We start from the raw sequence: 26,209 nt of genomic DNA on the forward strand, positions 1-26,209 counted from the left end.
GTTGTGGGGAGGAGGGCACTAGCACATATGAGACAGGCAAGCAGAGAGGAGGCTGCTGGACTGTAATCCTGTTCTATGTTTCTTTACAGAATAAAACTTTGTTCCTGGTGGTTTGCCTGATTGGGTCTGAGGTGAGTACACATTGACACACAGAGCATACAGAGGAACCTCAGGCTAAGTTTCCCAGAAGTGTGTAAAAAGCTACAAGGCAGACTTACCATATCTTGAACAACCTCATATTGAGCCAGTGAACAGGTGGGGGACTACATTTCCATAACCAAACGCCAATAATATGATTATGTGCATAAATCTTTTCTACCCATGTGGTAAAAATGTTGGGTTTTTAGAACAGGCACATTTAATCTCAAGGGATCCATCTCCCAAACACACACTATAGAGGGGAGGCATATTTCACACTAATATTTGCATTAAGAGTCTGTTGCTCCAGGCTGGTGTGCCCTTCCACTCTGAATACATCTCCTTCTCACTAGTTTTAATGGCTTTAGCCAACTTCCTCTTCCCTCACCCCTTAACATCAGTATGGTCAAATCATGGCAACTATATTGTTTAATTTCACTAATATTTGTCAGATACTTGTATTAACACATCTCTGTGGTAATCAACCAACTCACTAGGTGGCCAAAAGCTCCCCAGGAAAAATATTAGGCTAATACTGATGGAATTCATTAGATATTCACGGGCAGGGTCAGGTGGCTCCCTGCCTAGTCTGATGGCTTTGTGAATTACCTTCTCCCCGGTTGTTATAAAGGAACTTGGCACCTAACTCAGGCTTTGTGGATCCTAGTGTTGCCCCATTTTTTTTTCTAAGACCCTAGCTCCCTTTTGTGGAACTGACCTTTTTCTTTCTCTATAATAGTGTCAGATTCTCAATCCATTGCAGGCTCCAGAAAGCCAATAATATTTCTTCTCTCGTGGATGGCTGGGTATTAACTCTTTGAGGCCTGGGCAGTTGAAACCCACATGCTTTATCTACTGTCAGCGTTCCCCCCCCCGCCCTAAAGGGAGAAAAACAGGGGAAAGAAGAAAGGGCCTTGCTTGGGTGTCTGCATGTAGCAGGGCAACTTAGCTCGACGGGCCCATATCAGAGGGGCAATGGGGCTAGCCCCACCGGGGCTGTAATTAAATGCCGCTGGCAGGACAAGGTTGGGGGGGGGGGGGGGGGGGGGGATTGGTGGTGTAAATATGGAAATCACCTGGGCCTCAGAAGAAAAAGGCCTAGAAGAACAGGGGGGGCCCGCCAGGAGGAGCAGCTGAGCCGCCTCAGAGCAGGGGCTGGTGTTGGGCAAAAGGAGCAGGGCTGAACGGGCGCCCCCGGGAGCGACGCGGTGTCGTGTCTGCCGTGCTGCGCTACTCTCCGCGGAGGAGCCCTGGGCCCGGCTGCTCGGTGAAAGGGGGACTCGTAGCTGAGCCATGGGGGCTCTGGCAGGGCTCCCTGCAGGGAGATGCTGGGGGGAGGGTCCCCCCTTCGTTGCCCGCCGGGGAGGGGGTTCCCCGCACCTTTGGTGCTTGGGAGGGGGCCGCCCCCAGCCCAGCTGGCTCCACCCTCGGCCCTGGCTAGGCTGCGCTCCCGGAGTCTCGAAGAAAGAGGCGGGCCAGGCAGGTGGCGGCGGCTCCTTTAGTCCTTTCGGTTTCGATTCCGCCGAGCCGAGCCGAGCCGGGGGCGGAGCGCTGCTGCTGTGTGTGCGGGGCTGCGGCAAGGAAACGAAACAGGCTTCGGGAGCTGCAACCTCCTGAGCCGGGCGCGCCGAGCCGAGCCGAGCCGGGCGCTACGCGGAGCTCTCCCCAGCCGCGCTGTGCAGGAGCAGGGGCCGCTCCGCGCTAGTTTCTCACCTTCTGCGAGTTGGCAGCCCGCTGACAGGTGGGTGCGAGGGGCCGAGCCCGGGAGGGTGCGGTGGGGGGAGCGCAGCGGCAGATGCATTGGAGAGACGGGGGAAGGGGAGTCAGCGTGACCGACCGACGGTCCTTGGGTCTTTTCTCAGCCCAGGAGCAGGCTCCTGCAAGGGGGGCTAGTCCCCGCGGCGTTGGCCCGTGCAGTTAACCCGCTGCTCGCCCCTCCTGGGCTGACACGGGACAGCCCGACCCCGGGCACGTTCTGCTAAGGCCCCCGCTGGAGAGTCACGGGCTCTAATATGGGGCACTAAACCCTGCCTCCGAGCGCCCCCCCGGAGCAATCCTGTGCCAGCCCCGCTCTGAGTCAAGGGTACGGCGGGCTGGGGACAAGGGGTGGGTGGGTGCACTCGCTTGGGGTATTTTCCGCTTCCCGGGGATCTTCGGATGCAGAGTGTGAATGGGAACAGGCCTGAGCTTGCCCCTAGCACAGCCAGGGATGGGCGATTTAAGAATGGGGCTTCTGGCAGCCCTGTTGTAAAGGAAGTGTTAACATTGGCATTCCTGTTTTGTGTCTCTGGAAACTAAAAAAAGAGAGAGGAGATTTAGCAGCAAAGGTGGCTCTGAGCAGCGGGACATGCCAAGGAAATAGGAGCAGTGCTGGGGACTATGGGAATTACTAGGAAGCCACCAGTGACTTCTGATTGAATTATAGGTGCAAAGAAAAAATCTCGGTATAGGTGGTCAGCAGTTTTCTAAGTAGAACTGAATGCAATCATTCCTTTTGACTTAAGGGTGCGGGGGGAGGGGAGGGCGGGTGTTAAGCTATGGTCCATCTCTCTGAGCTACAGACCACTAGGCAGCCAATCACAACAGTGGATTTGAAATCCCACTGTTCCAGGAAGTTTATACAGTAATGCTAAAAAAACCAAAGCCATGGCTACAAGGGAGTGTGGGGAGGAAGAAAAATAATTTGGATATATCCTTATACTTCTTTAGGAGGGCCATCATGCTCTGCTGCATTACTGTGATGTGAAATTCAGAGAGAGACACATTAGTCATTTATCTAGTTACTATTACTGGGGATGCAATTGCATTAATGCCAAAAGCGCCCATTGTGTCCTAATGGCCCCCTGACCTCAATTAACTCTCTTCCCCCACAAGTCTCATTGGCTTTCACATTCTGGCTCACTCCTGCATCCTACCCTCAGCATCTAAGTGGCTGTTTTTAAGGATGGTGACTTCCTCCAGCTCTTCCTTTACAGCCCTTCTTATGGGCCTGTCAGCAACTTTGCATACACACACAGTTGTCTCATTTGTGACAACTTGGAGGAAACTTGGAGTTGACATCTTTGTTTTCAGTTAACCTGAAAACTTTAATTTCTGATAAAAACAGGAACAAGGCATTAGTGGACTGGTGCTCAAATGAGGAGGTTGAAAACTTTCTTATATTATTAATAAAGGGGGTGCGGACTGGGTGAGACACTATTCAACATTTGCAGTTTTTAAACTGAAATATCTTTGTGATGGCTACACTACTGTTCACCTCAGCACCTTACAATTTACAGACCTTTCAGGGAATTATTTCTACTTCTCATTTTTTCCTCCATTAAGTGTCTACGAGTGGGCTAAGGAACTCAGTCTCAGCTCAGTCTTAACTATCAAAATGCTACCTTACCTTTGTGTCAGAAAGGAAATAAATAAAATACTAAAACAAGTTAACTATAAGTAATCAAAAGAGTTGGGTTATGATTTTTCCCTGTTGCTATTCTTAGTAGCCTCAGATTATTGGTCTTCCAAAGTTTTCAATTTTCCTTTCTAAAATCATAGGCTTTTAACTGAACTTTAGTTTTAAGGATGGTTACTTCCTTTTCTATTTTTAGTGCAGTTCTATATCTCTTCCTCTGTTTGTACATTAGGGTCCAGATTCTAAAAGATATTTAGGCACCGAACTTCCATTGAAATCAATAGGAATTAGGATATAAGGATCTGGGCCTAGGTGCTCAGTTCTATTCATTCTCCTGTATTAATTATTAATCTGAAGAGTTACTGTCTCAAGTTTCCTTCTTGGTTTTCAGGCCATAGTGCCTCTTCGATCAGATTTTGTCAGGATTTGTTTATACTCTTCTCTCACTGACTGGCCTTGCCCTGGAAGAGTCTGTTTCATTTCTGTTTGCAGAAACGGCATCGGCAACCCTCCTGATTCTGTTGAAGGCACATGTGTGTGTGAATTCTGCTGCCTTGTTTACAGAGCTGGGTAATGATAAAAGTTGACTAAATTGATTCTTGGCTAACAAAAATGAGAATTCTATAGATTTTGTATCTGTTTTTTAGTTGCATTGGCAAAAGTCCTCAGAAGAAATGCCTAGCTTCCAGCATAGAAATCATGCTTTAGTTTTACCTCAATCTCCTTTTAACAAACAAACAAACAAATAATAAACACACACTACACTTTTTGTTAATTGTTTTGCTGGCTTTTCAACTTTGAAGAACCACTTGCTTCTTTACTTTTGTTTTAAAAGAAACCCCAAAACCTTCCTGATGATACATTTCCCAAAGTAGGATTACCTCAATTCAGATCTCTAAATTAGTTTGCATTGGAATAACTGATGTTGTCAAGAAATGTTTGCAAGTCAGCCACTCTCCTGTTTTACTGCAAAGTAACAATCTGCTTTAACGTATTGACAATTTCATATTCTTGAAGCTGCAGGAGCAGATTTAATTAATAAATACGTTTATATTACGTTAGTGCCCGAATACGGTTAGTTTGTACTAGACATTCCAAATACTTTGAAAATATGGCCCCTGCTTTGAGCAGAACAAACTGAAAGCAGCTAGGTTCTACTATTATTACCAAGATGAACGAATCTCACATACAGTAAATGTTTTCTGGCAAAGCACATCTAGTGGTTCTCTGTATTATTAAATATTTCCTTACTTTGCTCCAGTGCCCTTGCACAATATGGGCTGCTATCTTTGTTCGTGTTTTTATTCCCTAATGCAGACACAAACACTGAAAATACAAGAATTCTTTGTCAAAATTTCTTTCTCCTCATAGGTTGTACCGAAATGGCAGGCTGTCCTGCTAAGCCACAGTTATACAAGGAAAGACTTCATGAATATTGTCAAAAGAATAACTTACTACTTGAGTATAAGGACGTCAAAGTGGAAGGCCCTGCTCATGATCGTGTGTAAGTTCACAGTGCATGCCAATAAATACTATGACTTACGTTAATGTGAGAATTAATGTGTAAAGTGCTGTGTAACCACTGCTGCAGTGCTTAAGTGGTTATAGCTTGTAACTGGTCCTTGCAGTAGACCCTAGATGTTGGTGAGTAGGAATATAACTTTGTGTGTGTGTGTGTGTGTGTGTGTGGGTGGGTGGGATGAGCTGTTGTCAGGTAGCAGGAAAGAGTATTTATTATTGTGGTAGTGCTTATAGGCTGCGATCAAGGATCAGGGTCCCACTGAGCTAAGCACTGCACATGCACGTACACACATCAAAAAGAAGTTAAAATCTAGGTAAGAGCTTACATATTGGAGTTATAATATAATATTGTCTTTGAATTTCTGCTGCACTTGCAGATTTAAAAATACTAAATCTAGTTAGTAGATCTTTTTGTGAGCAGTTTGTATATAATGGTGTACTGTGGATGTAAAGTCTTAGAACATGCATATTAACATTAGGAGCCTATAAGGAATTGGCCAAAAGTGCCTCAAGGCGGCCCCCCCCCCCTCCCCCCCCCCCCCCGGTAGTTTTTTTTTTCCCCCACGTTGTCCCCTGTGTGTGGAATAACTAGCAAAACTAATCATGTCTTGCTCGTCCGCTCTTCTCAGTGAGAACCCCCTTAAAGATTAACTTCTGTAATGACAACCAGCACTAACCCGCATCATATTCTTTCTCAATCCTAATATTTCATCAGAGCAATAGTGTGTGAAATTGGAATAGCAAAAATATATACTCTGAAATCATTTCTAAGTCTCTCAGTGCATCTGATCTTCTGTTTTACAAGACTATAGGATTTTTGTGAAGGGACTACCTTTATAGTCTTGTATAGCATCGCATCCGCTGTTGGTACTTAGTAAAATAATGATGCAGTGGTAGCCCAAGGGTGGATGTAATTGTGTTTATGGAACCAAGGGAGGCCTATCCTCCTCTTTTCCCACAATTTGCAGCAGTGAAGAACATCCTGGTTTTAGGCCCCTCTCAGTCCTGGGCATGTATTAACAGATTCAAGCTTATCCATCACTCTCTTAATGTACTCTTCAATGCTTTTGTAAAGCTGCTCAGTGTTTAGAAATGTTATAACACAAATATTATAAATATGAACATGTGATTGGGGAGGAGGGAAGATAATATTTATAGGAACACTTGATGCTTCCAAAGAATTACTAAGTTTGGAAGATGATAAACACCTGAATACTTGCATAGCATTTAATAGTGCTCTAAAGATAAACAAACAATGGGATCTTGATAGGGTCCTTAGGCATATACCAAAATTCAGCTGTGTTCAGTGAACACTTTGATTTATTGCAGGTTCACAGTCATGGTTATAATAAGTCAGAAAGAGTATTCTCAAGCTACAGGTAAAAACAAGAAAGAGGCAAAAGAAGAGGCAGCAAAAGCAGCATGGAATACCATAGCACCGGAGGATCAAGTAAGTAAACAACATATTTTGTTTAAAAGTATATGATAAACTATCATTCTTTTGGTTGGGTTAGAAGTGTTTTTTTCATGGGTTATCTGTAGCCCCTGAATCATGGTAGAGACAATTCAGATGATCTCTAAACTGCCTGAGTGATGGGTGTCTGTCTAGCGTAGAACATACTTAAGCATGGCAATTCTACTACATGGGAAAGCCAAAACTAAAAACTTCTGGTCCTGGTTTGTGGGACTAAAAAGCCTTACAATGTGACCAGGTATCACAAGCCTTCAGTATAGTATTGGTCATAAATGTGACACTCATCTCTAGAAACATCAAAAAAAATTAATCCAACTTTCAAGAAAAAGGTTAGGAGGGTATTCTCCCTTGAATTCTACTTTCATTTCTACCTTCAGATCAAGTTATTATGCTCTTGAGTGTGTGTGTTTTGGTTTGGGATATTTTTGGGAATATTTTTCTTGGTACTTGGAAGCAAAACCTTCACATAGGACTCATTAGTACTTGTTCTGCCCTGAATGACTAGCAGGACCTCATCCCTGCTCCTGCTCTTTTTATAACATCCTCTTTTCTATTTGTAAAAAGATGTCTTTGTCCAGATGAAGTGGATCCGTTATAGATTCCTCTGTTGGAAAAGAATGTCCTTCTGTAACATTCCATTAGAGAGTTTTCTAGACCTTTAATTCTTTTTTTTTTTTTTTTTTTTTTTTTGGTTCTTTAGAGTTGTTTTTGGAAAAAATATTCACATCAGTCATGAAAGTTAAAAAAATTCAGCGTCCACATTATAGTTTAGAAAAACCTATAGTTCTGAAACTAAACAATGGGTGGGAAAGTGAAAAGTATAAATTGTTGCTAAATACAATCTGTTAAATTGAGGTATCACTGGAAAGGAAAATAAAAGTATACTTTTAAAAAAAACCCTGACGTCTAACATATAGGCATCTCCCAACAAGAGTCTTCTGAAAGATGTTGAATAAACATTACCCAGGAGCATAATCATCCGATCATACGTTGCAGAATGAAAGTGCTTCCAGGAAAATAGGCTATAAGAAGGAGTTGTGATCCTACAGTCCCAATTTCTTGGCATACATTTTCAAGTCAAAATCTCCAATTACATTTTTTTCACTGATAGTCTCACATAGGTTCATCAAGACACAGATCAGGCGAAGGGACTACAGTATTTCTCAACCACTGATTTTTAGATGAGAAATCTGAGCCAAAGTCCGATCCAAAAGGTAGTGCCAAATATTTTCCAAGCACCAAATTACACGTGGAGGACACAAGTGAATCCAGAATGCCAAATTTTAAATGCTTTATGCAAAGCATATTTAATCTACCTAGCAAGTTACACTGGGTTTTTTCTAATGTCAATAGAATATGAGAGGCATTTTGTCAGACCTAACTGAATTCTCCCTTTTGAGATGTAGTGCCCTGACCTGAATGCACTGTTGTACAGAACAGGATAATTAACCATTTTATGTGGTAGTCCTGCTAATTTATATATTGTGACCCTTCCGTGACTAGGGTAGCCAACTGAAAATGCTAAGGTCAGGGCAAAAGGAGAGCCGATTCTCTCAGACTGGTGGCTAATACTGCAGTAAATTCACCAACCAGTCACGAACAGTGCTTCTGATCCTCCACACTGGTTATCAAAAAGCTACATGGCTCCCTTTACTGCATTTCAGACTCAAGCTCCCAGTCAGCAACTAGGTCCAGTAAAGAGATACGTTATTAAAACTCTATTCCTCTGACCAGAATGTTCTGACCCAAAATGGTCAGTCACGTTACCAGACCAATATAAGTTTGGATCTTACCCAAAATACCACGCTGTCAGCCAATCCTTTAGTAACTAAGGTTTATCATAAAAGGAAAGAAATAAATAATAAGAGAAACATATAAATGCCTGTAAAGTCCATATATATCAGATTCTCAGTAGAATTGTGGAGTTTGGAGACTTATACAGTCCCTCTGGAATACATCCAGTACCTGTATGGGTCTCAGTCCTTTGTTTCACAGTTTCAGTTGCATACGAATTGATCCAGAGGTAGGAAACAAGAATGAAGACAACATGGGATGGAGCAGCTGCCTTTTATGTCCCTTTGCCATGCAGCTTGTGGAAATTCACAGAACCAAGATGGAGTCCGGGGTCACCTGGGCAAGTCCGGTGACTCAGAAGATGTAGCTTTGAATTCCCTTAATGGGCTATGAAGCAGGCTTATTGCTGCTGCCATCCAGTCTGGGGTGACACCCAGAAACACAGCACAAACTGAAATATGGGTATATCAAACATATCCATAACTTACAATACAAATATGACATGTACATATAATATCACACTTAGCAAATTATAACCTTTCTAATGGTACCTGAAATGCTCTATCCCATACGAGTTATTGTAATTTTGAAATATTGATGTTAAATAGTAATATAAATGTTCCCTGATCCAGACAGTGTGTGTGTGTGTGTGTGTGTGTGTGTGTGTGTGTATACACACACGGCATTTGTGTTTTTTTGCAATACTCAGTATTTCACATTATTGAACTACATTACATTTATTGTTCAATAAGCATGACTGGGGTTAAGGAGTTGAATGGTGAAGACTGTTTGTTTTATGGAGCTGCCAAGCAGAGCTGGTGGAAATCTATCTTGTTTTGGTTGGTTCTCCTCGTTGCCGAGGAAAATCTTATGGGTTTTGCCAAAAATTGAAATATTTCAATTCTGAAATGCCACTGTGGTGCCTCATGGGAGTTGGAGTTTGGATGTCTTATGCTCCCGTTCTTTTGTGTAGGCTGGGATCCCTGATCAGAACTGCATCTCTCATGATGAACCATAGTATTCCTTTTTGGTGAGGGGGAGCAGTTCGTCATGGCAGATAAATACTTGTGGTGCATCATGGGAGATGAGGTCCAGCTGGGGAGCCTAGCCCATAATGGAGAATGGGAACATGAGGTACCTGAACAACAACTCCCATGAGACACAGAGGCAGCATTTTAGAATTGAATTATTTCAGTTTCTTCCTGACTTCTAGCATTCCAGAGGGGTGAGCAATATTTCTGCAAGGCCCATATGTACTTTACAGTCTTGTATTTAATGTGTCTTTCTCCATGGCACTTCTCATGAATGTGATGACTGAAAGGAGGTGCTTTGCAGACAGAGACACACTCTGCATTAGTTGATGTCCAAACAATTGGGATGGGGATGAAAGGCCTGTAATGGAAACAAATAGCCTAACTGAATAAGAACCATACTCAAAACAAGAATGTTCACTAGGCCAAACCTACACTGAGTTGGATTCCAATCAGAGCTTTATGTGAATGACTATTGCTTGTGGGGGAAAAATGCTGGAACAGGTTTATCTACAGTAGGTGCAGTACTGACAACAGCACTGCAAGTATCCCCCTTCCACTGCCTCATCCTTGAACTGCAGTGACCTCATTAAGGGGTGGGAGAAGAGTACTTTTGTCTTCAGGCACTTTCAGCCTTTAACCTCTTTGCGGAGAGGTGTCCACAGCTGCTGGAGGTGGTGATTATTACGTGACATGGATTCCTGTCTTCTAGAACCCTACTGAGAGCAGCAACTCAATTCAGTACCACCAAACAATCACCAAATGTGAATTTGGTCAGGATTCAAACTTAAATAGCTCCTTGTCTTTATATACACAAATTCAAGGAGCAGTGTATCTCAACTCCGAATTAAACAAAAGGTGGACAGAAATAAGGGAATTCAGTCTGACACCTAAGCATCCTAATGTCATTCAATGCTTGCTAGTAGCTGGAAGCCTGTGCTGTCACAGGGGTCTGATTCATAAAGTTGTGTATAAAATGGTTGAGAACTTAAAAATTGAATAGTAAAAGATGGTGAATCCCAGTGATGATTGGACCTGGTCGTATTCCAAATAAAAAGAGCTCTCAACCGAGCTGTTTCCATTGCTTCACACTGATTCAACAGAGATTCTAGGCTTCAGAGTGACATACCAACAGGTGACAATCTTGAAATCTTATTATACAGATTTCTTGATGATAAACTTCTTTGCAAAACCAAAAATGGGTTAGTAATTGTCCAGGATGGTTCTCAGCTTTACAAGGCCAGTGCACCCCCATTAGTGGCAATTGTGGAGTGGTTTATTTTTAAAACACTGTGAAATGTCTATAACGATTAATGATTTACAACCCCTGCAGTTATAACAGCACACTCACTCTGTTCATTTTTGTGCTATGTAGTAACTTAAAGCCTTTCAAGCTGTGCATATGTCATATATTTACTTTGTAGACTGAACAGGCTTCGTGCCTACCAACTCCAGAGCCGCAACCTTCGCCATCGCCGCCACCACCACCACTAGCATCGCCATCAGACTTAGCGGAAGAGATAAAACCACTTGACTATATCTCCAAGCTTGCTAGTTATGGAGCTAAAAATGACATCATTATTGACTATTCTTTAAAAGAATCTGGACCCCCCCATAAAAAAATGTAAGATGTAGTTAATGTTGTTACTTCTTTCTGCTTCTTCTCTTTATTTGCCCGCTCTGTTGTTTCTTTAGGTGGATGCTTTTAGATGAGTCTCCAGAACTGCAGTCATGCACTTACTGTTAAAATCAAATGGATCTGTCTCAGTGACCTACTTGACAAAAGGGCATTTTCTTGTGCTGTTACTGCTTTTGATTGGCTTAACAGTACTATAAACCAAGGGCCTAAACCTGTTACCACTGAAGTCACCGAGAGTTATTATTGCATTCATAGAGAGCTGGATCAATTGCCAAGTGCTAAAACGTGATCTTCAAAGGAGAAAATACGGCTATTTTTACATTATAAGAAGCAAAACAGTGCTTAAAGGAAGCCATAAAATTTTTTTTTACACTAAAGAGAGAAGACCTTGACATAATAGGACCACTACTGACTTGTGGAGTTTAGGGATACTACCAGTTTGAAGCAGATCCCAAGAGGCAAAGGAAAATAATATGCTGTAGTCTCTGCTTTCTCCAGCCTCAGCCAGAAGAGGATAAACTACTTATTATTCTGCCCTTTCCAAATGGAAATATCAGCATGGTTAGGCTTCCTTCAGTCAAAGGTACAATGAAACAAAAGCAAATACAGGATGGCTGCTTTCAGCCTTGTCCAAAGGCAGCCTTAGCAAATAGTTTTTGTTGTGGCTAGCTAGTATCTGGGCACAGGTATACTTCTGAAAAAAAATCAGCCAGCTGATTCCTCAGTTTCACCTTGCTTCCCGGTTGGGGCTTGATTTCAGTAGCTTCCTAGGATAGAAGACAGCAAAACTTTTGGTTTTTTTTTCTGCTTTTTTGTGCCTTCTCTAATTAAGGCTGCGTCATCTCCGATCAGACCTTAACTCTCAGCTCGTGCTTCCAAGTCTTGGTGACTCTGGTTACCCTTAAGGGGTAGGTTTATTTTCTCAGCCCATTGCACAAGTTTATCCCTTTGTGCTTCATCCAGGAATGAAGCACAGATACCCCATCACAAAGACAATACTGAAACATGATAGAATGATAAAACAATGATGGCATAACTTATTATTTGTATTACCGAAGTATCCGGAGGTCACTCTTTTATGACCATTGTCCCATTGTTCAAGGCACTGTGCATTCAGTAGAAAACAGCCCCCATGTCAAAGAGCTCAAAGTATAATTGAGATTAGTCATAATAAGTGGGTGTAGTATACAAAAGAGGAAATGGGAAAGACAGGTAAAAGTTATAAGAATACAGGGTTATTTAGACTAATTATAAGATTAATTTACAAAATTTTCAAATTGTTTTCAAAATGTGAATCTTCAGTAGATTATACCTGGTTATTAACTACAGGAAGGCCAAGATAGATTGGAGAAGTAGATGAGTAGCTTTATACACAAAAGCGTTGATAGAATCGAATGAGATAAAAGAAATGTATGTGCAGAGAGGACCATGCAGGAGAATCTGTAGTGATACACATTCCAAGTTGTAAGATTTCAAATATACTAGATGGGTTATGCTTACCAGCCTTCTGATAAGGGAAAGAATGCTGAGTGCACAACACTGATGGAGATCAGAGATAACCAAGTCCAATAAAGTGACCATGTCTCTTACTCGCTTAGACTATTTAAAAAAATAAGAAGAAACAAATATCTGAAGCCTCCAAATTGAATATATTATGTAAACATCCAACTTCAGAGCCTTCCTCAGATTCTATTGTGTTTATCTACATGTCACATCTTGTCTCTAATTGGCAAATGCTTATGCAAAGTCAAATAGTTGCATGAGTAGCTCCATTGACTTCAGTGGGAACTACTCATGTGAGTGAAAGTACATATGTACAGGATTGGGACCAGCTTGTCAGCTTTTTGGGTTGGAGATTGTCTCACTTTATATATTTACATCACCATAGCCATCTTACTGTAATTTTCTAATGGAAAAAGGCACTGTAGTTTTTATCTTGATGTAGCTAATCGAGGTAAATCCCCTTGGGGAACTAGTTACAGTGAGATAAAAACTGCTTTGTTTCCTTTAATATAGTATATACGGAGATAGTTAACTCAGTATAAAAAGACCTTTTATTGCTGTGAATACATATCCTTGGTTTTCACTGCAGAGGATGATGGGGAGATACCTATTATTTTCAGATAATAAAGACCTGCTAATAGACTGGGGCATCAAAAGAGGTAGTGAAACAAATCAATGAATTTAAAAAACATCAATACCAGATGGTATACATCCAACAGTTCTGAATGAATTAAAGAATGACGTGTCTGAGCTGCTAACAAAAAATGTAGTGCATTAAAATTAACTATTGTACTGGAGGTATGAATGTTGTGCCTATCTTTTTGAAAATGTGGTAGGGTAATACAGGAATTTCAAATGAAAGAGCCTTAATTCAATACCAGGTAAATTTCGCTGAAACAATTAAAAATAGAATCATAAAACAGTAGCATGAACATGGTGAGATATGCCCTGATCCTGCAAATACGTGTGTGAAAGTCAATGGGACTACTTGTATTTAATGTTAAGCATGTACATGGGCGTTTTCAAGATCAGTGCCTTAGTTTGGAATCTGTTTCCAAACTGCCTTTATTATTTTTATTACCCTGACACAAATCCATGTTCTTTTTCTAGCAAAATGACTTGCCGTAGAAGTATTTTTAAATAAAATACATTTAGTAGTTTATTCAAGGTGAGAAGTGCTTTATGTTTGACATGCTTTTTAAATTGGCAGCTTTCAACCTGGCTTCAGTGCCCCTTTAAAGGTCAACTTGCTTACTTTAGTTATAATTTAAAAAATACTGTTACTCTTGTTTAATTCTGTTAAATCTTTTCACAGAGTCTGTCCTGGTAAATCAAACACGGACTTTGAAGTTCTCATCGTAAATGTTTTATTCTATAGAATATACTTTAATCAGCCTCTCCCTCTCTCCCTCTTAAATAACATACTACTCTAGGCTAAGTTGCTATTACAGTTTTAAATATAAAAAGTACCTTCACAGGGAACTAGTCTTAAAATTTACTTTCAGGATTTTTAAATGACTAGTGGTTTTGGGTGCCTTATTTAAGATGCTTTATGGGGCTAGATCTTCAGAAAATGCTAAGCACCTACCTTCTGAAAATCAGACCCTTTTAAGGCACCTCAAGTTAGACAACCAAAATTATATTTGAAAACATAAATGTACAGAAGAATATTGAAAACTCTGTTCTTCCTAGAATTGTTACTACATATCATTAGTATTCAAAATTGTTACAATTAGGATTTGTCATACAGGATTTATGGATATTGTTTTATTCTTTATTATTCTTATAGATTTTCTTTTGTCTGTAAAATTGGTGATAATATTTATGGTGAAGGCACTGGAAATGATAAGAAAGCTGCAAAACAGGCTGCTTCAAAAAGTGCATATGAGCAGTTAATACCTCAAGACATTTCAAGGGTATGTATTACATGTAGTTTAAAGAGAGAAGCTTCATTTCTGGTTAATCTTTGAATCAAGTTCTATCATAATTTAATTAAAAACAGGTCTTGTTTCAGTTGGAGGAAGACATAATCTTTCCCCATAGATTTGTTAGTTATGCTCCACTGCATGGTAGCTAAAATTCAGAGTGTTTATATAGTCAATAGCTTATCTTAAGAAAACAACCAACCAACCTCCGTGTCTCTAATTGCATTTTTCAGTATATGGTCCTGTGAGTTATCATTCGGTTAAAGACACATGCATATGACAAAAGAATTTATGAAAAAATATTTCAATACAATTCTCTTAAAAAGGAAACTTAACTAATATACTGAAATGGAATTCTCTCAAGCATGGTACAGTGCTGCCATACAATTACTGTACAGTTTTTTGTTGCGCAGTTCTCTGCACTTGTGTTGGATGTGTTTAATTTGCATAATCATAATTTTCTGTAATCATATGAGACCTGATTCTGCAATGTTAGTGGAATTCAATGGATGTCATGGGTGCCGAGCATCTCTTACACATGCCTAAATGTTATATAAGGCAAGACATTTTTTGCTTTTAATTTAAAACTTCAGTGTCTCTTACTAAGTGAAAACAAAGGGATGGAGAAAGGCAAGAACTCAGTGGTTACTTAGGACTACATTTTCAGCCAACTCTAAATTTTTAACACAAACTTTTCATGCTTGTCACTTTGCATGCGTGGTTACTATATTTGTGACAGATGGGTTAATTAGATGCCCAGTTACCTTGTTAATGTATGCAGTAGCCTGTTTCTGCATACACATCTGTTTTTGCAGATACAAAATTGCCCGTACAGTTATCCGCTCTGAACATTTTGCCCTTGGCTAACTGTTACTGTTTTTGTCCCAATCTTTAATGGGGCCTCATCCTTGCATCTCTTGTTACTCCTGCAAATGAGGGCATGTGCTATAAATATCTGCTGGATTTGTGGTCAAGATCTGGTCATAAGGTATTTACAAAACTCGACATCCTTTTCCACACCTGCAATTAAATGGCAGCAAAAGTAAAGATTTAAATACTGGGGCAAAATCCTGGCCATAATTAAGTTAATGGAAAAGTTCCCACTTCAGTGGGGCCAGTGCCTTAAAGATAAGCATGTGCGTAAGTGCCTTCCTTAGCTGGGGCTTTAGTGTTTAATGTAGTTCCAGTAACTTTTTTTTGACACCCATTGGTTTTGTCATTGTAGAATGTTATCATTTGTAGTAGCAAAGCTTTGACTGATAAGTATAGGGTATTTTTTTTATATGTACAGGAAGGGGCACACGCGGCTGTTGCCAGTTCTGCAAATAACGTACTTAGTAAGTCCAGTGAAATGTCAGTCGGGTCATCTGCAAAGTAAGTTGGAACCGTTAATATTGTGACTTTTAATGGAATGCATTTGCTTATGATTTAAGAACTAGTTGACAGCATTTTAAGCTAAATCTGTTGCTGTCTTTTCACTTGTGAATTAATAATTTGTATTTTAAACTGCTGTTTCTTTATCTACAGACCAAGAATACAGTTTAATTGTGCAATTGCATTTAGTATTTTTATATTTTTTGTAATATACTTTATGATACACAGATTTGATGGCTATCCTGAATGCTTTCTTGTTCAGCATCAGTAATTATTTTAGAAGCATTTCTGTTTGGATGTGAAAAGAAGAGTATCACTCCAGTGACGTTTTCTGTAGTCATTTTCGTATGAAGACACTGCTTTGTTGAATATATATCAGTTCTTTTCAGTAATTTCTGTGCACTGCATTATAATTTCTGCTGTACTGCTTCTCTCTTCATTCTCCGTTAATCAAAAGAGGTGTGAATCCAAAGAGTCACAACCTATTCATGGAGAATGAAGAGAGAAGTTGCTAGAAGAAAGAATTATGGTGAGAAATTTTCCAGTCACTTCTGGAACCCTTTGGCACCAGCCAGTTGTGCTTGGTGGTTAATTTGGCTCTGGTATCACCACTATACTTTCATTAATGCACTGTGAGTGTTAAAGAGCTGCTATGTTTTGTACCAGTGGTAGCCTCACTGCATTAAAATTATTTCTGTACTTTACCTTACCATAGTGAGAATACTTGATTAACATTTATAAATCATATTGACGTAATAGATGAAATCCATTATAGAAATACGTATTTTATTATAAAATATAATTGAATCACAAGAATTGTGACAAGTGAAGTTTTGTGTTAATTAATGTAATCCTTTTTCTGTTGTGTCAAGAATTGTAGTTTTGATTCAATAATTGTTTTAAGGAGAAATATTTAAATCCATTTTTTCCCTTTATAGCAGTACTGATTCTGAATCTAAATATATGAATTCAAATGGGAGCTTGGTAAATAAAATGAATGACATGAAAGTAGGTGAAGATTCTTCATCTTCTCGGGTACAGTATGAAAACCTTTTTTCCTCTTTGTTAAATTTTAGATTGTCCTTTTTTACTCCTGTTTACTTTTAATGAAGATGTGGGATAATAGACCTACTATCCCCAAAATATTCAAGTTGCACATTGGTAAAATTGGATGCTTGAGGCTGCTAATGTCCACATCTAATTTTTGAAGTTAGTATGTCCTCAAATACTTTGCTGGAATGGGGCCCTAGTGCAGAGTGTAGAAGTTCATCTCTTGAGTGGGATAAACTATTTGGAGTACACTATAGGAAGTCTCTGCTTCACGCTAGCTGCTTGTTTACCGTGAACTTCTCCCAGAAGTAAATATATATGGTTTCACTTCTGCACTGTGATCTGCACAGGTGGATTGCTGTGTCACTGTCTTCATGGGGACAACACCCAGGTTCAGCAATTTGCTTGTGTGGGTGATGATGCTGGATTGGTGCCTAAAACTACAAAGAAACTGGAGCCTAATTTTCTCTCCTTGCTTCACTCTCTTTATTTTATCACAAGAGTTAAGAACTGCTTCCTCCTGCAGCCTTTTGGAGCCAGAGCTAGGGGAGTTTCAGAAGATAGTGCAGCATCAATTTTCTTCTCACCCACTATGGTTATCGTTACAAAATATATATGAATGTTGTTAAAAATGTTCATTATCTTTTTACCATCATTCTCACTAAACGTACAATAGTTTAGATTTGCTGCTGGCTTAAACAGGCTCCATGGAAGCTGATGCTGGACCTGTGCTTGTACTTTGAATGTCATTGATGCATGTTGATAAGAATCAAGATGTCATACTTAGAGTTGGGGGACATTTTTTGGCCAAAACTTCTTTCGGCAAAAAGTGTAGATTTGGCTCTGCTGAAACGTTTCTGGAATTTGTGTCAATTTTGCTGAATGGTTTGGTGTAAAAACGATATTTATTCTGAAAATTTGAAACCTTCTTTCATCACTTTTTAAATTAAATGTTTTTCAGTTCAAAACAACTGTTTATTTTGAAATTTCCTTTACCTTTTAAAATATTTTTAAAATATGCTTGAAACAGAAATGTTTTTAATTTTGGAGTGAACAGAATGTTTTGTTTGATCCAAAATGAATTTTTCCCAACTTCGATTCACCAAAAAGTTTGAAAAAATTATTTTTGGGTTTGACCCAAAGCATTTTTTTCGAGATTGCCAGCAAACTGAGAAATCCATTATTCACACAGCTCTAGTAATAAACAAGTTTCATGAGGAATTTAAACTGAGGGTTGACCTCAAACAGGTGAGCAAGAGTCTGGAGGCAGTGGCCCATCGAGTAGATTGATATGTGGAAATACCGTCAATAACAAGCGCATAGGAGCCCTGTTTTACTGACATGATAAAATGGCATCTATAACTCTCCTAAAAGGAAACTTGCCAAAGATGTAAACTTAAGTCTAAGTATGGCTTTGGACAGCTGATAACCACATCCTAATCCATATAATAATCATTGTCATCATAAAAACAGTGAATATATTTAAGTTTTTTTTCTTTTTTGATGTAGGCAACTCCCAAAAATTCTGCTGTGAAACCTAAGAGGTACATACTTACTTTGCTTTTAAATAAATATATCCTGAAATTAATATTGCAAACCCTTTGATACTTGACTAAAACATGACACCAAAAATATTTCCAGGTAAATTTCTGTGTTCTATTCATATATTACAAGGTTTTATTGTAAATTTTCTTTTTTTTTTCCTAAGAAGAGAGATGTCAGCTAAATTGGCACCCAAGTTCTCAGGTCAGCAGGTCAAGGAAGAGAAAGAAGAAAATATTTACACTAAGGATGAAAGGTGAGAGAGAGATTTTAAGTAAGATGTGTATAGTTATTGCAATGATGCAATGGGCTAGACTTCCCTGGCTAAAAGTTTTGCATGTTTATTGCAAAACCAAAAAGGGGGGGCAGAATTGCATTTACAAACGTATGCAAATGGCTCTGTGTGGCTAAGGTAGAGGTATTTCCTATAATAAAAATTAGAGGTGTAAAACATTTTTTGTATCTGGTATGTGTGCATGTCTGTAGAATGTTTTTGGTTTTTTCTCTATCCCTCAAATGGGTGCTGCTACAAATGTTGTAATAAAAGTGATTTTTCAAAGAAAATGGGTAAATAGCTTCTGTTCTTATGGAAATTCCAAATGTAAATATAATCATATAAAATAGAGTAGGAATGCCTCTAATCATTTGTTTTGGCTGCTAAATGCTTCTAAGAGGTTGAAATTGAAGGAGGGAAGCTGCTTTACAAGAGTCTGGAGGCAGTGGCCCATCGAGTAGATTGATATGTGGAAATACAGTCGATAACAAGCGCATAGGAGCCCTGTTTTACTGACATGATAAAATGGCATCTATAACTCTCCTAAAAGGAAACTTGCCAAAGATGTAAACTCAAGAGTTGCTATTCTAATGTAGCATACCCTCCCTAACATCGTTCATTAGATTGTCCTTTCTGTCACAAGACAGTGCATCGTTTTTCCATGGTAGAATACCTTGGGCTTCCTGATGTGGAAGCCTAGAGAAAGATCATGTATTAAACAGTGAAGATGGGGAGAGGAGTTCAAAGGGTTTGAAAATTCCATGAAATCAATGCTAAGGGAAATAATAACTTGCAGTTACAATACATTGCATTTGGTGGCAAATCGGAATAGCTTTACATCCCATATTGTAATCTGAAACAGCAGATCGAGACTGTGGAGACCGGTGTGTATGTGATGACCGTTGTGGGCAAAACACAACATTCTACTAAAGTGGTTGAATGCTCTTTATTTAGTATTATACTATTCTGAATAACTGAATAGAATTACTGAGAGCCAGAAAAGTGCCCATTGTATGCAGCATTCTGGGAGGTTAGTGAAGCTGAGCTACAATTTGTGTTGTTCAAATGGGACTATGAACTACTTGGCCTTAAGTGTGGAAGAAAAATCCTTGTGTATGTGTAAGGCACATACCAGATGATTTCATGAATGCCTAATCTGAATGGAGAGATGGATGAACTTTGGCTGTGCATTTACTAAGTTTGAGAGACAAGGATAAGGTTCTTGTGAATGCAAGAGTTCTTGTATTAATAAGGAGAGTACTGGTTCTTCTTTGGGTGTAGGCCCACAACCACCCCAAGTAATAGAAGGCTTGTGCTGCTTTGGGCTGTTCTTATGTAAGAAGACTGATGCTATAATGAAGCTTCATTTACAAATTCCTCAAATCAAAAAACAAGTGATGAGGAAAGAGCTTAATATTGTGAGATCCAGGTTCAGTGGAAAAATTGTTGGATAGCATGTGTAATCAACAGATTCCTGTGGAAACTGACATTATATGGACTGAGACACAGCTTGGGGAATTCTGTATGGAAATAGGACACTTCTTAAATTTGATGTTTTAAAATTAATTTCAAGGCTGCTTTGAAAGATGTTTGTGCTTACTTGGTATTGGCAAAAATAAAATTTTTACACTTCTGAAACTTAGCAGTATGTTGCAGTGATTTCTCTGGGCGTCAACCAATTTAATGTATGTATTAGAGTTCCTGTTACATGTGTAACATCAGGTCCCCTTATAACTTGGTTTGTCTGAAAGCATTCTGAGTCATCTGTATAGAAGATGGATACGTTAAGGCCAACCTGTATATTCCCCTGGCTGTTAGGTTGCCATTACAGTTTGGGTTATTGGTCCATATCCTCAGCTGGTGAAAATCAGCGTAACTCTACTGAATTCAAAAGGAGCTGATTTTCCAACTGAGTATCTGGCCCATTATGTATAGCATTCTGTAATTCCATGCAAAAATACACTATCCCAATTCTTTCTCTTGAATTAGGTTTTCACTTTCTTAAATGCTTCAGACTTGTGCCTGACCCTGCACGGGTTTGAGTATCTCCTATAAGATGATGCTCAGCGTCTCTCGACACTATGTAACTTTCAGGACCAAACCCATACCTTCCAAATTTAATGTTAGGGCTAATTGTGCTAAAATTATTATTATTATTATTTATTTTAAAGATTTTGCGAGGATTTTAAAGTGATAGAGGTAATTGGCAGCGGTGGATTTGGGACTGTTTTCAAAGCAAAACAAAAGATTGATAAGAAGAACTATGCTGTCAAACGAGTTGAGTGTACCACGTAAGTACTATACATTTGCTTGCTTTTATTTAAAAAGACGCTCTCAAGCCATTTCTGTAGTTTTAAATTCTTGGTTTGTAATAATCTTTTAAAAGTTTAAGTAATTTTCCTTTACAATATGTGACTGTGGTCGCTGGAGGGGCTACACTGAGACTGCTCAATTAGGGCAAACTGCAAAGAACAGGGCAGACGATCCCCAACGCTGGTGGTTTAGTCTATAATTAGATTTCATCAAGCCAGTAACCAAACAGCTTCTGTACTGTTTACCAAGAAGCCAAACTACAGTTCCTTTTAAGCAATCCAGCGTTTGGCTCCCACCCATACAGCCAAGTCTAATATAGTGAGAGTTACTTAAAACCTTATTCACCATATATAAAGTTCTACCAATTCCAGGAGATAGGACACATTACCCTCCAGGTAAATGAATATTTCAGATCTCACCCAAAGACACTCTTACAGCCAGTCCCCATTAACTAAATCTAAGGTTTATTAAAAAAAGAAAGAGTTACTGTGGTTAAAAGATCATTATATATACAGATATGAATAAACTTCTTAGGTCAGTTTCATAGCAGAGGTGGTGAGGCTGCTGATTTGTAAAAGTCCTGGAATCAATTCAGCAGGCAGCGTTGCTTCAAATTCTTCCATGAGAATTGCAGGGCTAATCCAGAATAGACCTGTAGACCTCGGTCTTGTGACTTGAACTTCCCGACAGAGTTTTAAGCAGATCTGAGATAACAAGGATCAGGGCCGAAAGTCCTTTATAGCTGTAGCTCAGCTGATAAGCCTCTTGGCAGCAAGTGATCACAGCAAGCATTCCTTGGATGAAGAACAGATAATGTACATTGTTGCTTTGAAGTAAATAGGCACACACCAATAATTAGTTGCATTTGTTAGCATAAGGCAAAACCATTCAAACAGTTCATAGGTAGTTTACTACAGATTTGAAAGAGGATTAAAGACAATGATATTACACCACAAGTTACATCTAAATGTTTATATTCCCTTTTGATCTCTGAATCAATAGAATATAGTAATGAAATATTATAGACAGTAGACAGCAACCAAAATTTATCATCTACAAATTCATTAGATCACATTGTTAATCTTCTAACAAGATATAGGTGAACACAGAAGAATTCAATTAGTACCTATTTCTGATTCTCTAACAATACCAGGCCTACATTTGAAGAACTTGAGTCCGTTTAACATGGCTTTGCTAATTATCTATAAGGAATGGCCCTGTTTACCATTTCAGTACTCTTTCAATATGTCTTTAAGGTTGCTTTTAGTTCAACCAGCCTGCTGGTTGCTTAACTGTTGCTGGCTCAGCGTCATACCCCCAGTGCAAGATTGGTGTAGCAGGGAACAGTTCAGAGCTCTTGTATACACCTCAAGGACCTCCCAGTCTTGATAAGGCAACAGCTGCAAGCTTTTCTTTTCTTTTATATGAATTATGTTCACATTCAATTTCTTGTAAGATCAAGCCATTGATGTATGCTGTGGCAAAAGCTGGCAATCATTTAACACTTTGTCACACAGTATTATCCAGTCTGTCTGATAGATGTGTTCATTTCTCTGTTTTTCTGTGGAGCTGAAATCAGTGTGCTATCTTTTGCGGTTTGCTTTTCTGTGCACTAGAATTATAGTCCAGCACAGCCTAGGAAACAGGATTTGTTAGCTTATGTGCGTGCTCTCTCTCTGTTAATGTTCTACCAATATTTAAAAAGAGAAAATTAGGTGACCAGGTTATCGTAGGCACTGACATTGGTCCTGGGCAAGATAATGAAGTGGCCAAAAGGGTGAATGTGATCTTTGGAAGCATAAACGGGACTGTCAAGTAGGAGTAGAGCAGTCCTTTTAGCTCTGTGTTTGTGTGACATCCCCCTGGACTGTGGAATTGCTGTGCCTCCTTAACTCTCCAGCTGAGAATACTTCTCACACTGTTCTGCTAGTGAAAAGTAGCCCCTCCAGGCTTTGCTCTCACACAGCCATTAGTATGTGAAAGTCACACCCAGCAAAGTTCCATGCTTCGCCAGCCATTCAGGAACAGATAAAGGGCAACACCCGCATATACCTCAGTCCCAGCCTTGCACCCCAGAAATGTGCCTCTTACACTGTTAAGTGAGAGCTTGTTAATTAGTCTGCTATTCCATCAAAGGGTAATGGATATGCACTAGCCTTTAGCCTGAGTAGATTCCTCACACTTCAGTCAACCGCACTGTTTTATCTAAACATTAAACAAGTTTATTAACTATAGAAAGAAAGATTTTAACTGATTATAAGTGGTATAGGCATAGAAGTCCTAATTGCTTACTAAAAGAAATAAAAGATAAAATTGCAAGTTAATCCTAAACTTCTAAGTAAAATTAGAAGCAAGCGGCTTCTCTCAGCCCTGTGGATGTTGCAGGCAGTTCAGTTCTTAATACACAGGCTGAATTCCCAGCCTGGGATCCATTTCCCAAGTTCTTTCAAGCAATCTTGTTTCAGTAGAGATGTGAGAGGATAGAGGTGTGACCGGATGCTTGGATGGGCCACAGTGAGAATGCTGTGCTCAGGGTACGCTGCAAGGAATAGGGCAAACTGTCCCCCAGATTGGTGGCTTATTCTACAATTAGATTCACCAAGCTGGTAACAAAACAGATTCTGTAATACCACACTGGTTACCAAGAAGCCAAATTCAGTCCCCTTTAAGCATTCCAGCCCTTGGTCCCCATTTAGATAGCCAAGTCTAATATAATGAGAGGTTATTGAAAACTGATTCACCATATGTGAGGTTCACCAGACCCAAAGGACTGAACGCTGATCCCTAGATCAATAATACGAGTCTGAGATTTTACCCAATGATCATGCAGATGCCAGTCCTTTAGTAACTAAAAGACTAAAAGTTTAATAATAAAAGGAAAAAGAAGGAAGAGATTTGCTGTGGTTAAAAGATCAATATTCATACGTAAAGTCCTTAGGTCAGTTTCATAGCAGAGATGGTGAGGCTGCTGATTTGTAAAAGTCTTTCTGGAATCAATCTGAAGAGTTATTATCCAATGGGCAGTCTAGGAGCAGAGTCTGTCTTTCCGTGCATTTTCCAGGTTATTCAAAAATCATTATTTGGAAGATCTCCGACTTATGACTTAAACTTTCTCTCTCAAAGTTTAAGCAGACCTGAGATGATAAAGGCCTGAAGCTTTCTTTATAGTTCTCTAGCAAACTGATAAGCCTCCTCACAGCAGTTGCCACACCAGGACATCCCCTCGATGAAGAATAAGCAGTGCAGATTGTTGTTTTGAAGTTAATCTTCTATTTCCTGCATACACAGGTGAGCTAGTTGCATTCATTCACATAAGGCTATTCACGATTCAGACTATCAAGATAGTTCACAGGTGGTTTTCTATGTGAAATTACAAGTCTTGAGGAGAGATTAGGACAATAACATTACATCACAAGTCCTATCTAAATGATGATATCCCCTTTTGATCTCTGAATCAACAGAATACAGTAATGAAGCATTATGAGACAGGAACAAGATTAGCATCTACAAGCTAACCAGATCACATTGTTAGACTTCCAACAACATATAGGTAAACACAGAAAAATACACTTAGCATCTACTCTTGATTTTCTAACAATCCAGGACTATGCTAAAGATTTGAGTCTACTTAACATGGCTTTGATAACTATCTACAAGGATTGGCCCTGTTTATTTAAGACAATACCCTTTTGATCTGTCCTTCAGGGTTGCTTCCAAGTCACCCAGCTTGATTGTTTAACCTTTACTGGCTCATTAGCTGGCTGTTAAAAGAAGTCATGAAGAAGCCATTGTCTCTTATGTTATACCCTCCTTCTCCTCTCCTTGAGAAACACTTCTTCTCCTAATCTCCCCTCTCCTCCCTCCCCTCCGCTGCCCGCCTCCCCCGCTGGATGCAGACAGTGAATCTGTGGTATACTTGAGATTCGAAATGTCTCAGGTGAATTGTTGCTCACACCTTTTGTGTACCTGAGGCTTGAGCCATCTCTGGGGATGACATGCAAGTCCTTTGTTGATAGTTCTTTGGTTACCTCTGAGGGGATAGTCTGTGGGTGTTTCCCAGACTCACAATATGTTTCAGGAACAAACCTGTAGCAAAGATCTCATTACTCCATATACAGTGATGATACACATTTTAACAGGATAATAAAGTTCAGTAGCTCTTGAGTTTTCAAATGATACCTCAAGGCGGCATACTTGGTACAAAATAAATCATAACCATATAAAAGTGGTGAATATGGGGGTTACAGGGTGTTGTTTTGAAGTACAGTGTATTGCAATTTGGCAGTGGTACAACGGCTGCTATACTATTGTGTCCAGTTCTCAAGTCCACAATTCAAGAACAACGTTGATGAATTGCAGAGGGCTTAGAGAAGAGCCATGAGAATGATTGAAGGGTTGGAGAACATGCCTTAGAGAGAGGGAGACAGAGACAGAGAGCTACATGGGAACAGAAATGTATCAATAAAGGGCTCTTCAGTCTAGCAGATAAAGATTATAACAAGATCCAAAGCTGAAGATAGACCAATTCAGACTGGAAATGAGGTGTACATTTTTAACAGAGAGGAACATTTACTATTGGAAGAATTTACCGAGGACCATGGTGGAGTCTTAGTCACCGGTAATCTTTAAATCAAGATTTGATGTTTTTTCTAAAAGCTATGATTTCATTCAAACAGGAATTATCTTGGGGAAGTTCTATGACCTATGTTATACAGGAGATGGAACTAGGTGATCATAGTGGTCTCTGCTTGCTGGGAATCTATGAATCTGCAAAAAATAAAAAAAAAAAACTTTGGTTACTGCTTTTATAAAACTTGTCAGCAGCAGACTAACAGATTTATAGAACACTTAAAGGGACAGAGTTACTTTGAATACCACATTTGTGACTGAAAATGTTTGTACTCCCTATACTTTTCAGTAACAACTAAGATTACTATACATGGGGTGGGGGAAATCAGCCTTCCCCTTTTATTCTTTATGCATTTGGCAACACTTTTTATAAAACCAGTATAATTGTTTCTCTGTCATTGTGTTACTCATTAAAAAGACCTTTATAAACATCAATGGGAGAGCATAAAAAAAATATTTTAAAGTTACTTCAAAAATATTTCTGGACATTCTAATTTCTGCCCAGTAATATTTATTTTAAATAATTCATTGAAAAACAAGTTGTAAGTCTCCTTTAACAAATTGTTTTAAGGATATCCTCCTCCATGTTCTTTACAACAGTTTCA

The 26,209-nt window shown here is 39.4% G+C and overlaps 1 protein-coding gene across 1 annotated transcript in view; it reads left to right on the top strand.

The window, feature by feature from the left end:
- Window positions 1-1,254: 1,254 nt before the first annotated feature.
- Window positions 1,255-26,209, top strand: part of EIF2AK2 (eukaryotic translation initiation factor 2 alpha kinase 2) — a 35,970-nt gene continuing 11,015 nt past the window's right edge. The window contains 10 exon segments of the mRNA XM_067562672.1: window positions 1,255-1,879; window positions 4,907-5,039; window positions 6,386-6,506; window positions 10,780-10,979; window positions 14,287-14,413; window positions 15,714-15,796; window positions 16,735-16,831; window positions 18,356-18,390; window positions 18,555-18,644; window positions 20,834-20,953. Coding sequence (XP_067418773.1) covers window positions 4,918-5,039; window positions 6,386-6,506; window positions 10,780-10,979; window positions 14,287-14,413; window positions 15,714-15,796; window positions 16,735-16,831; window positions 18,356-18,390; window positions 18,555-18,644; window positions 20,834-20,953 — 995 coding nt within the window. The 5' untranslated portion in view covers window positions 1,255-1,879; window positions 4,907-4,917.

Source organism: Emydura macquarii, unplaced genomic scaffold (genome assembly GCF_026122565.2).
Source record: "Emydura macquarii macquarii isolate MOO-44397 ecotype Brisbane River unplaced genomic scaffold, CSIRO-AGI_Emac_v2 contig_2457, whole genome shotgun sequence".
Taxonomy (NCBI): domain Eukaryota; kingdom Metazoa; phylum Chordata; order Testudines; family Chelidae; genus Emydura; species Emydura macquarii.